Genomic DNA, 13,682 nt, shown 5'->3' with positions numbered 1-13,682 from the left:
ATGGTAGTTCCACTTTACTACACAGTATTGTAGGAGACTGACATTCAGTGGATAGTTACCGAAAATTTAGTATGGCTTTATTGAAAGCAACCATTAGGCTATGCTGTGACTAGAATTGGGAGTTGAGTGAAATTATGATTCAGCTTATACACACATAAGTATGAATTGTCAAAATGAGGAACTGTTGGGGCCTGGAGGATGGCTCAGCAGTTAAGAGGACTGGCTGAGCTTGCAGAAGACCTAGGTTCAATCCCAGGACCCATAGGGCAGCTAACAACCCTCTGTAAACTCCAGGGGATCCAACACCCTCTTCTGGCCTCCTTGGGCACTGCCTGACCCAGGTACACTTACATGCATTCAGACTTAACACTCATACATATAAATTATTATTATTATTATTTTTAGTTTTTAAAAATGAGGAAAAGTTAAAGTCTCAGAAATAACATAGTGTAACTGCTATAAATCAAGAGTGCCTTAAAGTATCGCAAACTGAGAAACTTAAAAACACCTTGCTTATTTCTCACAGATCTGGAGGCCAGGAAGTGCAAAATCAAAGTGCCCAAAGATTCAGTGTGTAGTAAGGGCCTGCTTTCTGGTTCATGGTTAGGATCCTCTAACTCTGTCATCACATGATGAAAGAGGCAAATGCGCTCCCTTTGGCCTCTATTTTATATTTTATAAGGGAACTAATCCTTTCATACCCAGTCACCTCTCAAAGGCCCTGCTTCCTAATATCATCTTGGTTTAGGATTTCATCATAGGAATTTTAAGGAACACAAACATTTAGATCAAGTTTCTAGTTGGGGGGGGGCGTTGGTTTTGTTTGTTTGTTTGTTTGGGGGGGTTGTTTTGTTTTGTTTGTTTGTTTGTTTGAGAAAAGGTCTCCCTGTGGCCCCACCTGGCCTGGAACTCACTGTGTAGACCAGGCTGGCCTGTTGCTAACAGAGATTCAACTGCCTCTGCACCCATCCCAGAAGTCAGTGAATATCATCCACTTTTGTGCCTTCTATGTGGCAATGACTATAGATTTTGTTGTTTTTTTCACCAATAAAAACTTCCTAAAAGCTAGATATGGTGGTGCCTACCTCTAATTTTAACATTTGGGACACAGATCTGGGGTTTGAGGTCAGCCTCACCTATAGAACAAATTTGAGGCCAAATGAGACTCTGTCTTTTTTAAAAATGTCTAGAATTAGGGCTTTATACAAGTACCTCAACTAAATCAAGATGCCTTCTCACCTGTACCTAGAGTCAGTCTCCATTTAACCTAGCAGTAACATCCCCATTCCAGCACACAAGTTCTAATAATGCTTCCCTCTCCTTCCTGGCTTCTCCCCACCCCATGTTGTTATACGCCTTTCGGTTCCATCTTTGTTTAGAAACCAGGGTTTTGGGGGTTTGGGGTTTTTTTTTTTTTGAAGATGTGATGAATATTGAAACAAAAACAATTTGTTGTTTTCGATAATTGTGGTTGTTTATGACAAAAGACCTTCTTAATTAGCTGAGTGTACACCATCATGCTAGACCTGATACTGAGATTTTTTTTTCTTCCCAAAGCAAAAGTGAATGTCTTAACTATACTCTTGTTATCTATTTAGATAATAATATGCTTACCTTTAACTTTTTTTATTAAGTATATAGATAAGTCTCTATGTTTAGCTATCTTATAGACTGTAATAGATCTAACATAGCTGCTATATTTAATTGCCTATTCTTTTGTTTAAAAGATTTTCATGAGTAAAAGCTATAAACATAGGCATTTTATTTGCTTTTTGATATCAGATTTTTGCATTGGAAGATAACAGTCTTTGTAAGTAAATAGAAAAACTGAAATTGCCTAAACTTTGAAACAATTAAATACAATAATCTTTTTTAAAAAGTTTTATGAAACTATCTTATTCTGGCTTGATGTACTAGGGAAAGAGAGAATGACCAGGAGTAGTCAGCTTCAATCTTTGACATATTTTCCTTATCTCTCTGGTCATTGCTTTGTATTGTTTGTTCATTTTTAATGTCTTATCAAGGCTATAAAGTATTACATTTCATCTTAGCCTATAACTTCAGTAGTAAAATAAGAGTGTTTCCCTCTTCCTTTGCCCCCATTAGGAATTCAAGGGGATGGAAGATGGTCAGAGTTAAGATTACTTTGTGCTCTTCTAGAGGCTCTGAGTTCAGTTCCCAGTACCCATGTTGGGTGGCTCACAGTGCCTATAACTCCAGTTCCAGGGGATCCAACATCCCTTTCTAGTCTGCAAGGGCACCTGCACTCATGTGTACAGTCTCACACAGAGACACATAATTTAAAAAGGGGCCTGGAAGCGGGCATGGTAGCACATGCCTTTAATCCCAGCACTCGGGAGACAGAGGCAGGCAGATCTCTGTGAGTTCGAGGCCAGCCTGGTCTCCATAGCGAATCCAGGCCAGCAGTGGCTACAGGGAGACCCTGTCTCAAAAAGACCAAAAAGGGTGGGGGGGGTGCTGGAGAGATGACTCAGAAGTTAAAGAGCACTTACTTATTTTAAGTTCTTGCAGAGGACCCAAGTTTGGGTTCCCAACATCCACATGGTGGGTCATAACCGTCTATAACTCCAGTACTAGGAAATCTGACACCCTGATGCATGGTAAACATACATACATGCAGGCAAAATACTCATACACATAAAATAAAAATAAATCTTTAAAAAATATATATTTAAACACTTTATTATTATTGTTATTATTATTATTTATGTTTATGAATGTATTGCCTGCACGTAAGTGCACCTGTGTCATACAGTCCTTCGGAGGTCAGAAGAAGGCGATCCCCTGGAACTGGAGTTCCAGACAGTAGTTACCCACCATGTGGTTGCTGGGAATCAAACCTTGGTCCTCTGCAAGAGTAGCCTGTGCTCACAGGCTCACAGAAGTTTTTTTAAATTTAAAAAATTTTTTCTTCTTGGGGCTGGCCAATGAGAGACCCTGTCTCAAAAAACAAGGTGGACAGCACCTGAAGAACACCACCTGAGTTTAATCTCTGGCCTCCACATACATCTAAGTGCCCAGAACAGACAACACACATACATAATTATTAAGATAATCAGTACTTACATATATGCTGGTTTTTGGAAATGATGTTTTTGGGAAAACAGTAACATTGACTGTATATTTTAACATATAGCTAAGAACACATTTCTTCAAGTGTTCTTGAGTTGTAGAATAGGGTTATCTCATCTACATTCAGATTGTAAGTAATGCTGACACCAAAAATGCCTCTCAGTGTTTAATCTGCAGCTCAAGCCTCTCATCCTTTTACCATAATTACCCACATTTTAATTAGACTTACAAGTCCATTGCCTGCTTGCTTTGCTTTTTTTTCTGTGTGTTTCATTAAATCTAGAAGCTGTACTCTCTTCTTGCGGTTGAACAGTTAGCTTTGTATACTCTTATAGTCCTGGAAATATTTAGGGCAAGTGGTGCTGAGTGCAAAGCATAGCTTTTAGTCTGATTAGTTATTGCTATTTACTGTCCTAAGTACTGTCTGGTCAAAACTACCTACTCCTAAAGAAAAAACCAAAACAAAAAAAAGAATGTGGTGCATCTTCTGTCCCTTTTCAGCATATGTACTGTAATATTATGTAGTGTTGTATATATACTCTGCAGCTGTTGAGAACCCTGAAGGAATGAAACCTAGATCATGATAGCCGATAGAAGTTGAGGTGCCATGACTGTACTTTTAATGCTGGAAACGCCTTATGCAGTCTCTTTTCTTCTTCTTTCTCAGAATAGTCATTTTACATCTTACCATAGAAAATACGTCAAGCCGGGCATGGTGGCACCTGCCTTTAGTCCCAGCACTTAAGCACTTCGGAGGCAGAGACAGGCAGATCTCTGTCAGTTCAAAGCCAGCCTGGTCTATATAGTGAGTTCCAGGACAGCTGGGGATACAGGGAGACCCTGTCTCAAAAAGACCAGAGGGAAAAAAGTATGTCTCTCTTTTGCTATGAGAAATAGTTTTCCAGAATAGGCTTTTTTAAAGATTTTTCTTGATTTTCATACTGAAATTAATACCAGTTTGCTTGGCTTTTCTTTACAAATAGTCTTACTCCTTCACAAAGGCTATACTTTAAAATAGTTATATGGAATTTAATCTATTTACTTACTTATTTACAGCAGGAAGATTGTGAGTTCCAGGCCAGCCTGGGGTTACATAGTAAGTTCAACACCAGCCTGAGTCTTAAAAGCCAAATGAAAGCAAATTTGTTGTACTACATACTGGTCTCCATTGTTTCTAATAAATCAGCATTCAGCTGGGCTTTCTGGCTCACCTATAATAGTAGCACTCAGGAAGCTGAGGCGGGAGGATTGCCACAAGTTCAAGGGCAGCCTGGACTAGAGTGAGCCCTTTTTTTTCTTTTTTTTTTTTTTTAAAAAAAAAAAGACTTAAGGGCTGGAGAGATGGCTCAGCGGTTAAGAACACTGACTGTTCTTGCAGAGGACCTGGGTTTGATTCCCAGCACCCACATGGCAGCTAACAACTGTCTGTAGCTCCAGTTCCAAAGGATCCAACAGCCTCTTCTATCCTCCAAGGGCATTGTACGACCCGGGTGCACTCACCTACATGCAGGCACTACACTCATACACGTAAAATAATAAATAAAATATTTTTAAAAAGAGCTGAGTGTGGTGGCCCACGGCATATCTCTCCGGACTTACTCAGGAGGCAGATGCAGGAGGATCTCTGTGAGTTCAAGGCTAGCCTGGTCTACCAGCTGGAGCTACAGGGAGACCCTGTCTCAAAAAGGCCCCCCCCCCAAAAAAAACTTCATTCATTTGGTGTTACCCTGTTTATAGGTATTATTTTTTTTATTATGTTTAAGATTTTTCTTTTTCTTTAGTTTACAGAAGTTTGACTACATTTCTGTGTGAGTTTCCTTACTTGAGGTTTGCTGAACTTATATCTATAAATTTATGTCTTTTACTAACATGGGAAAATTTTTAGTCACTTTTTCATGTATGTTTGTTTTTGTTTTTTTTATTTTTATTTTATGTGTATGCGTGTATTTCCTGAATGTCATAAGTGCACCCGTGTCATGCAGTGCCCAAGGAGGACAGAAGAGGCTGTCAGATTCCCTGGAACTGGAGTTACAAACTGTTGTTAGCTGCCGTGTGGGTGCTGGGATTCAAACCTGGGTCTTCTTCAAGAGCAGTCAGTGTTCTTAACCACTGAGCCATCTCTCCAGCCCCGTTTGTTTTTATATGCTGTTTGTCTGTCCTGTTTCTTTCTAGTCTCTAGTTAGTAATACATTGAAGTTTTTGATGCTTCCTACTGGACCCTGAGGATCTAGACGTCCCCCCAGTCATACTTCTCTCCATCCTTCAGATTGCTTTGTCTTCAAGTTCACATACCTCTGTCATTTCCAATCTGCAATTAAATCTGTCCAGTGAATATTTTTGTTTCAGAAATTTCAGTTCTTGAATAGAAAAATTACATTTCATATTTATAGGGATATATAAATATATCCTGTTTCTTTCCTGAGACATTCAAGTATATTTACCCTTACATTTGTGAGCGTTGTTAAAATAGCTGCTTTAAAATTCATATTGCTAATTCTGGCAGCTGAGTTATCTCAGGCTTGCTTTCCATTGGTTACCTTTCTCGAGTATAGAAGAGCCTGTTTTCCTGTTTCTCACTTACAATTTTGGATGGTAAAAGAATGAATGCCATGTAGAGATTCTCAAGTATTTTGTTTCTCTCCAGTGGATAATGATGTTTGGTTTGTTTTAGGGGACAGTTGACTGAACTCATAACTACAGACTCTGGAATCTTGGGTTGGTAATTTTAACCTTAGCCTGGCTGCTTAAAATGTCTCACATATGTGTAGTTCAGAAATCAAGCATGTATAATACAGAGAGTACACAGGACTTGGGCTTCCTCTCTACAGACCTGTCCTTTCCATTACTTATTCACTAGGCTTTAGCCTCTCTAGTCATACCAGTCTTCCCTTCAATTTGTCATGCAAATAAAGATTGCAGGTTTTTACTGAGCATGGTGACACATACCTTTAATGACAGCACTCAACAGGCTGAGGCAGGAGGATCTCAAATTCCAGGCTAGTCTTGGCTATGTAGTGAGATCCCTCTCTCAAAAAACAAATTTAGGGTCTGGCGAGATGTCTCAACAGTTAAGAGTACTTGCTGGAACTGGAGAGATAGCTTAGCGGCTAAGAGCACTGACTGCTCTTGCAGAGTATCTGGGTTCGATTCCTAGCACTCACATGACACAAACGTTCATAACTCCAGTTCTAGAAGATCCAGCCCCTTCTTCTGACCTCCATGGGAATTGTACAATATGAGTACCCTTATATTCACGCAAGCAATACACTTGTACGTATAAAATAATAAAAAAAAATTTAAAGAGTACTTGCTACACTTACAGAGGACCAGAGTTTGGTTCCCAGCACCCACACCAGAGAGCTCATAATGATCTGTAACTCCAATATCAAGGGATCCAGCGCCCCCTTCTGGCCTCCATGGGAACCTGCTTGTATGTGTGTGCACACATGGTATGTGCACAAACACACGTAAAATTTTTAAATCTCAAAAATATAAAAAGGACACTACAGGTTTGCTCCCTACCTAAAAATCACTTAAAAATGGAAAATCATTGTGTTAGCTTTCTGTCATTATAACAGCAAAATACTTGAGAAAAATCATCCTAAAGGAAGAAAGGTTTATTTGGGATCTTGGTCTTAGAGGTTTCACTTCATGGACACTGGCTCTGTTGCTTCTTAGGTCTGTGCTAAGACAATGTTGTGGTGTGGAGTGTGTCATGGAATGAAGCTGCTCACCTTGTGGCAGCCAGAAGCAAACCTTGAAAGGAAAGACCAGGGAACAAAATACACTCTTCTAAGGCGCATACATAGTGACCTGCTCCCTTCAGTTGGGCCCACCACCTAGTTTCCACAGTCTCAGAAGTGCCACCACTGAAGACCAAACCTTAAATACAGAAGCCTTTGGGGAATATTTTAAATCCGAACTCTGACAGTTATCCTTGTTGTTTCCTTTTTCCCTGCCTCCTGCATTTCTGTTTCTGCCTTCAAATACTGGTTTTCTAATATTTCTAATATTTTGTTGCTCATGAAGACTTGTCCAATAGTAACTACTCAGTCATTACAGGACACATACATAAAGTATAATTGTGGATTTGAATAATTTTCTCATTTGGGTCCTCATAGTCTAGAAAAGCAAGTCAGTGGTGACAGATACACATGTTTTAATAATGGAATAAGTTGGAATTTTTTTCATTCTTCATCCATTTAATTAATAAAGGTGCTTCTTATTTAGACCAAGGGTTTATTTCCCTGTCTTAAACATTATGTATAATTATTTTTTCCAACTCTAAATTATTTGAAGTGTATTTTAGAAACTGTAATATGGAGAGATGGCTCAGTGGTTAAGGGTACTGGCTGCTCTTGCAGAGGACCTGGGTTCAATTCCCAGCACCCACATGGCAGCTAACAACCTTTGTAATTCTAGTTCCAGGGGATTTGATGCCCTTTTCTGGCCTTTTCAGGCATTGTACTCACGTGATGCACTTACATACATACAGGCAAAACCCTCCTACACATAAAATATAAGTGAATAAGTTTTTAAAAAGAAACTGTAATACAAAGGAAGCTTTAGAGTAAAACTTGTATTTCTTCCACGATCTGCATCCTGGGAATGTAGCAGTGAACTTCAGAGTCTATGAACCTCTGCTCTGGAGTTGTGTTGGCGATAGATAATGAATCAAACATAGATAACGTAAAAATGCTGTGAAGAAAAAGCAGTATGAGGCTATGATTGCCAGAGTGTGGCATTATTTTACACAGAAAGACTGGTCCCTGAAGCTGTCTCTGAGGAGTCACGCTTGATCAAAGATCTTAAGAAGTAAAAGAATATCTGAGGGGAAAATGTTCCAGGCAGGAGCATTTAAAGCATTAAGGGAGGAACATAATTGCAAATTCAGGGTGGAAGGCCCTTGTCTGATTTCTTCAAGCAGTTCCCAGAAGCCCATTTGCAAGTGGGAGAACAAGGAGTGTAATAGGAAGTGAAGTCAGGGGTGGTGGGAGCAACAAACCTTGTGATGTGTGATGTCGAGCCAGAGGAGTAGTCTGTCTGGTGTACGGTTCACAAAGGATCCACTAGAGGAAAGACTTGAGCAGACTGAGTGTGGAAGCAGGAACACTGAAGCAAAGAATGGAGGTGGAGAAGTGACCATTTATGAGACTTTTGCAGAAATAGCCAAGGTAAATTATGGTAGCTTAGACAAAATCAGTAAGAAGAAAGAATTGTCTAACAGTACTTTCTGCAAATAATGTCAACAAAACTTCATGGTAGACTACATATGGGACAAGAACAGCCACTTATATGAAAAAAATGGATAACTGGAGTAGAAAAAACTCAGGATTGTTTTGGATAGGAAAAAATTAAAAGTTTAATTTTGGGGACTGGGGAGATGACTTAGCCAGTGAATGTCCTATCACACAAGCATGAGGACTTGAGTTCAGATCATCCCTAGCACCCACAAAACCTGGGTATCACTACCAACATACTTAGTCCCGGCCATGGGGGGTCTTGGGGGCAGAGACAGGCAGATCCCTGGGGCCCATTGGTCTGCCAGTCTTTTAGCTCCAGGTTCAGTGAGAAACGCCATCTCAAAAAATAAGAGGGAGAGCAATAGAAGACACCCAGTGTTGGTTTCTGGCCTCTGCATGTGCTTGTTCAACCACTTACACAGACATTAATTAATGAATTCAGTTAAGTTCAATTTTGGACCTGTTGAGTTTTAAATAGACTTTAGATGCCCAAAAGGAAATGACAAACATTTATTTTTTTAAAGTCTATAATTTAACGAAGTTAAAAGAGAAAAACCAAGAAATTAGCTCAAAAGAAACTGTCTTAGTAAAATGATTTTTAATACTTAGGTTTATTATACCTATATCCTGTTGATATCGCAAAGAAAGTTTCAAAACTAAACATGGTTTACATTAGGAAGGTTAGTAATATAAATAAGGGGAAAGTTCTTTGGCCATATGTTAGACTCACCTAGGGAATTTTTAAAGACCCTTATGCCCACCCAGACTGCTCCACAACTAGTTAAACAAGAATCTCTGGTTGAAGCCAGCCAGGTGCGATGGTGCACACTTTAATGCCAGCACTTGGGAGGCAGAGGCAGGCCAATCTCTGTGAGTTTGAGGCCAGCCTGGTTTACATAGTGAGTTCTGGGCCTTCTGGATCTACAGGGAGACCCTATCTCAAAAAGAGTGGTCCCCCCCCCAAAAAAAAATCTCTATGAAGCCCAAGTATTGGTATTTTTTAAGTATCGATTTAGTAGAATAGACTTGGAGTAAAATACTACTAAGACCCTGAGAGTGAATGGATTGTTCATTTAAGAATTGAATATGTCTGAAAAATTAAGCAAAGTATAAAATAGATTCAAGCATTTTTTAGAGAAAACATACAATCTTTCATAGAATCTCATTTTTCAGATTCTTCAAGGATTTTAAGTAGAACAAGGAATATTTTGTACTTAAGGCTATCCTGTGTGATTATTAACAAAAAAACTTTGGGCTGGAGAGATGGCTCAGCAGTTAAGAGCTCTGACTGCTCTTGCAAAGGACCCAGGTTTGATTCCCAGCACCCACATGGTGGTTAACACCGTCTGTAAGTCCAGTTTCAGGGGCTCCGATGCCTTCTTCTGACCTCCATGGGCATTGCATGCATGGGTGCATTTACATACATGCAGGCAATACACTCATATACATAAAATAAAATAAATTTTAAGAAAAAACTTAGTGAAGTCACTAATTTTCCCCCTTTAAAAGACTGAGAAAAGACACCCTTGACAGTAATTTTTTAATTGAATAAATTTTGGTACTGCCATTTTATAGCATACAAATACAGAAGATTTGGTGGTACATGCCTTTAATCCCAGTACTAGGAAGCAGAAGCATTCAAGACCAACATGGTCTCCATAGCGAGTTCTAGAACAACTAGGGCTACAGGGAGACCCTATCTTGAAAAGACAAAAAAATAAATAAATAAAAGAAATACAGAGACATTAGATAATTTAAAAATTTGCCGTTAGAAACAACAGTCAGTATAGCTATATGGAAAGCATTAGTCCTAAATAACATTTTAGTTTATTCTTAGGTGCTAAAGTACATATCCTTTCATTATAAATCTACAGCAATATTCATTCTGTAATCAGCTCTCACATTTTTTTTTTCTTCTTTCACAGAAAATGCTTGGACAGAAGAGATGAGTACTAATTCCACTAAGGCCTAGAATTGCCTACTCTACAGCTAGTCCTGAGCAGGCAACTTACGAATGGCCCAAGGAAGCCACCAAATTGATTTTCAGGTTTTACATGACCTGCGACAAAAATTCCCTGAGGTGCCTGAAGTTGTTGTATCCAGGTGCATGTTACAGGTCAGTGTTCATTGACTTGCGAATTGGTTAATGCAGAATATTAATTACAATATTAATAATATTAATCTGGTGGGTCTTTTTAGATATTGGAAGAGAACTTTTTGGAATTATCTGTTTGTATTAATGTTCTATAATGAAAAGAAATGAGCTTTTATGTCTGATAGTCATGTGACCTTTGGCAAAGATGGAGCTCTCAGTAACCACTTGTGAAATGGTTTAATGCCTGTCTTGTAGATCCAAGGGTTAATTGACTTCTGAACATAGAAGCATTGGTGTATGCTGACAAATTTAGTAGCCCAGAACTTGCTTTATTCTCCCCCTCCTTTTGTAAGATTTTAAAAATTCCAGACCCTTTTTTTTTTTTTTTTTTTGGTCTTTTTGAAACAGGGTCTCCCTGTAGCCCCAGCTGGCCTGGAACTCACAAAGATCCACCTGCCTCTGCCTAAATTCCAGACCTTTATATGAAAGTGAAGAAAATTATTAGATGGAAAACTTGTTCTACTAATTTGGCACTCCAAGCGTAGTTGTGAAAGCCTGCTTTGTATGTCAGTTTTCTTACATATACAATGAAGGAGTTTGCGCTGATAGTGCTAAGTCCCCAATTGTAAAGAAAAAAGCATTTTTTAAAATATTTTTGTTTATAAGTTTTCTAATTAATATAACTTCTTAATTTCTACATTGCTAAATCTAGAAATCCATAATTCTAAATATTTAGTGATAATTGTACTTCCCACTTACTGAAATTGGAAATCTTTCGGTCAAAAGCTCTTTGAGGGGGGCTGGAGAGATGGCTCAATGTTAAGAGCATTCGCTGCTCTTGAAGAAAATCCAGGTTTGGTTCCCAGCACCCATATTGACGGCTAACAACTGTCTGAAGCTCCAGTTCAGGGAATCAGAAGAGAGCTTCTGACCTCTGTGAGCAAATGCACAACATAGGTGCACTTACATACATATAAGCAATACACTCATACACATAAAATTTAAAAAGTAAATAAAGGCTGGGTGTGGTGGCACAGACCTTTAGTCCCGGCACTTGGGAGGCAGAGGCAGGTGAATCTCTGTGATTTCAAGGCCAGCCTGATCTCCATAGCGAGTTCCAGGCCAGCTGGGGCTACAGGGAGACCCTGTCTCAAAAAGACAAAACAAAACAAAAAAAGATAAATAAAAGTACTAAAATAAAATACTTTAGAAAAAGAAACTTTGTGGCTCGTTATATGTGCTTACTTTTGACGAATGATTTTTAAAATTTGAAATGGTATGAAATCTTTTCCAAATTTATTTGATAATGACTGTGTACATTTTGTTCACACCTTTATTGCCGTTTATCTTTATTTTAGTTAGTCTGTGTACCTTTAGCCTTAACCCAGTTTCGGTTTGCCAGTCTGTCTTCTTAAGTCTGCTAAAGTATGTTTCTAAATGAAGATTTTATCATCTATTTACCTGCTAAAGATTTTTATTTCCCACATCCTTCAAAATGAATTTCAGGGGTTGACTGGGGTGCTCTGGGATCCCGGCTTGTTCTGCAGCCCCAATGTCATACCTCACACTGTAATCATCCTCAGGTACATGGAATTCTCCAGATTTACCTGTTGATAAGCATATGTTTTAGATAAGCAGACCTGAGTTTACATTTTGATAGTTACTAACAGTAACTTAACCCCTTTAACTCTCATTTCTTCACTATTTAATGAGGATAGAAAATACTTTACAGTGAACAGTGTGGTGGCTCATGGCTTTCAATGCCAGCACTTGGGAGGCAGAGGCAGGCTGTGTGAGATCTAGACCAACCTAGACTACGTAATGAGTTGCAGGCCAACTTGGGCTACAGGGAGACCCTATCTCAACACACACACACACACACACACACACACACACACACCACCACCACCACCACCACCACCACCACCACCTACAACAACAACAGCAGCAACAACAACAGAAACTTAACAGGAAAAAATAAGGTAAAGCAATTAATAGGCTACCTGGCTCAGTAGATTTCTAAAAGAGTAGTAATAGTGGAAGGCTCGTAGCAGAGATTTGGCAAATGAATCAGTAGCTACATTTATCAGTATAGAATGGGAAAGGAAAAGGTAAGCAAGGAAATAAACAGAATAAGATAGAAGTCAGACGTTATAAGGGGGAAAGAACAGGGAGAGTAGGGGAAAGATAGTCTCCAGTAGAATGCAAGTCCCTCTCTCTAGCTTTTCAAATAAAGTAGAACTTAGTAGGAAAATAAAGCTAGGCTAAAGGTATTCAGAGAGTCATTGAAAAATTCACCAGAAAATACTAAGTATTCTCCAACAAATTTCATATACATGATACTGAACAACTATTTAGAACACTCCCTATATATAGCTCAGTGATATTTTAAATGCAGTTAACTGGAAGTAAAGCATAGAGCCTTTTATAGAATTGCTTAAAATATTTTTGAAACATACAGAAGATATCTAATGTGTACTTCATTGTAATCAGTGTAATCACTTTAGTCTATTAGGGAAACAAACCAAGCATGGTGGTACATGCTGTTTAATATGAACACATTAAATTGATCACAAAAGGACTAAAGGGATTTTTGACATCTCGAGAGAATTAAAGAAGACTTTGTAAATGAGTGTGAAGCTTTTACAAAGGTAGTACAGAATTAAATTTAGTAGGAACTTTTTTTTCTTTTTCTTTTTCTTTTTCTTTTTTTTTTTTTTTTTTTTTTTTGGAGACAAGGTCTCTATGTGGTCCTGGCTGGCCTGGAACTTGTTATATAGACTAGGTTGTCCTCAGACTCTCAGAAATCTGCCTGCTTCTGCCTCTCAAATAGTAGGAGGCAGCTAGTGATCTTAATCACTGAACCATCTTCAGTCCTGGAAAATATATTTTAATTAGGGAAGAGAAATAGGAGGTGAAAGAAAAACAAGTTTTGTTTGGAGGGTTTGGGTTTTTTGTTATTGTTTTTGTTTTGAGATAGGATTTCCCTGTAGCCCCAGCTGGGCTGGAACTCGATATATAGACCAGGCTGGCCTCCATCTCGCAGATCTGCCCACCTCTGCCTCCCAAATGTGAGGATTAAAGGCATGCGCTATCATGCCAGGCTGAAAAACGAAATTTTTATATCTCTGTGAGGCTTGATGTAGTAGGGAGAAGAATTTACCAGGAATGGTAGCTGGGCGTGGTGGTGCAAGCCTTTGCTCCCAGCACTTGGGAGGTAGAGGCAGGCAAATTTTTATGAATCCAAGGCC

The 13,682-nt window shown here is 38.9% G+C and overlaps 1 protein-coding gene across 5 annotated transcripts in view; it reads left to right on the top strand.

The window, feature by feature from the left end:
• The window catches only part of Tab2 (TGF-beta activated kinase 1 (MAP3K7) binding protein 2), a 76,058-nt gene that overhangs the window by 33,814 nt on the left and 28,562 nt on the right, over window positions 1-13,682 (top strand). For all 5 annotated transcript variants that reach the window (XM_008830418.2, XM_029562208.1, XM_029562209.1 and 2 more), the window contains one exon: window positions 10,262-10,452. In XM_008830418.2, the coding sequence (XP_008828640.1) occupies window positions 10,351-10,452 (102 nt within the window). In that variant the 5' untranslated portion in view covers window positions 10,262-10,350. The remainder of the gene's footprint in view (window positions 1-10,261; window positions 10,453-13,682) is intronic.

This window comes from Nannospalax galili, unplaced genomic scaffold (genome assembly GCF_000622305.1).
Source record: "Nannospalax galili isolate Female #2095 unplaced genomic scaffold, S.galili_v1.0 scaffold395, whole genome shotgun sequence".
In the NCBI taxonomy this organism is placed as follows: Eukaryota; Metazoa; Chordata; class Mammalia; order Rodentia; family Spalacidae; genus Nannospalax; species Nannospalax galili.
Note: the sequence above shows the minus strand (reverse complement) of the source record. Positions and strands in the feature narration are given on the sequence as shown.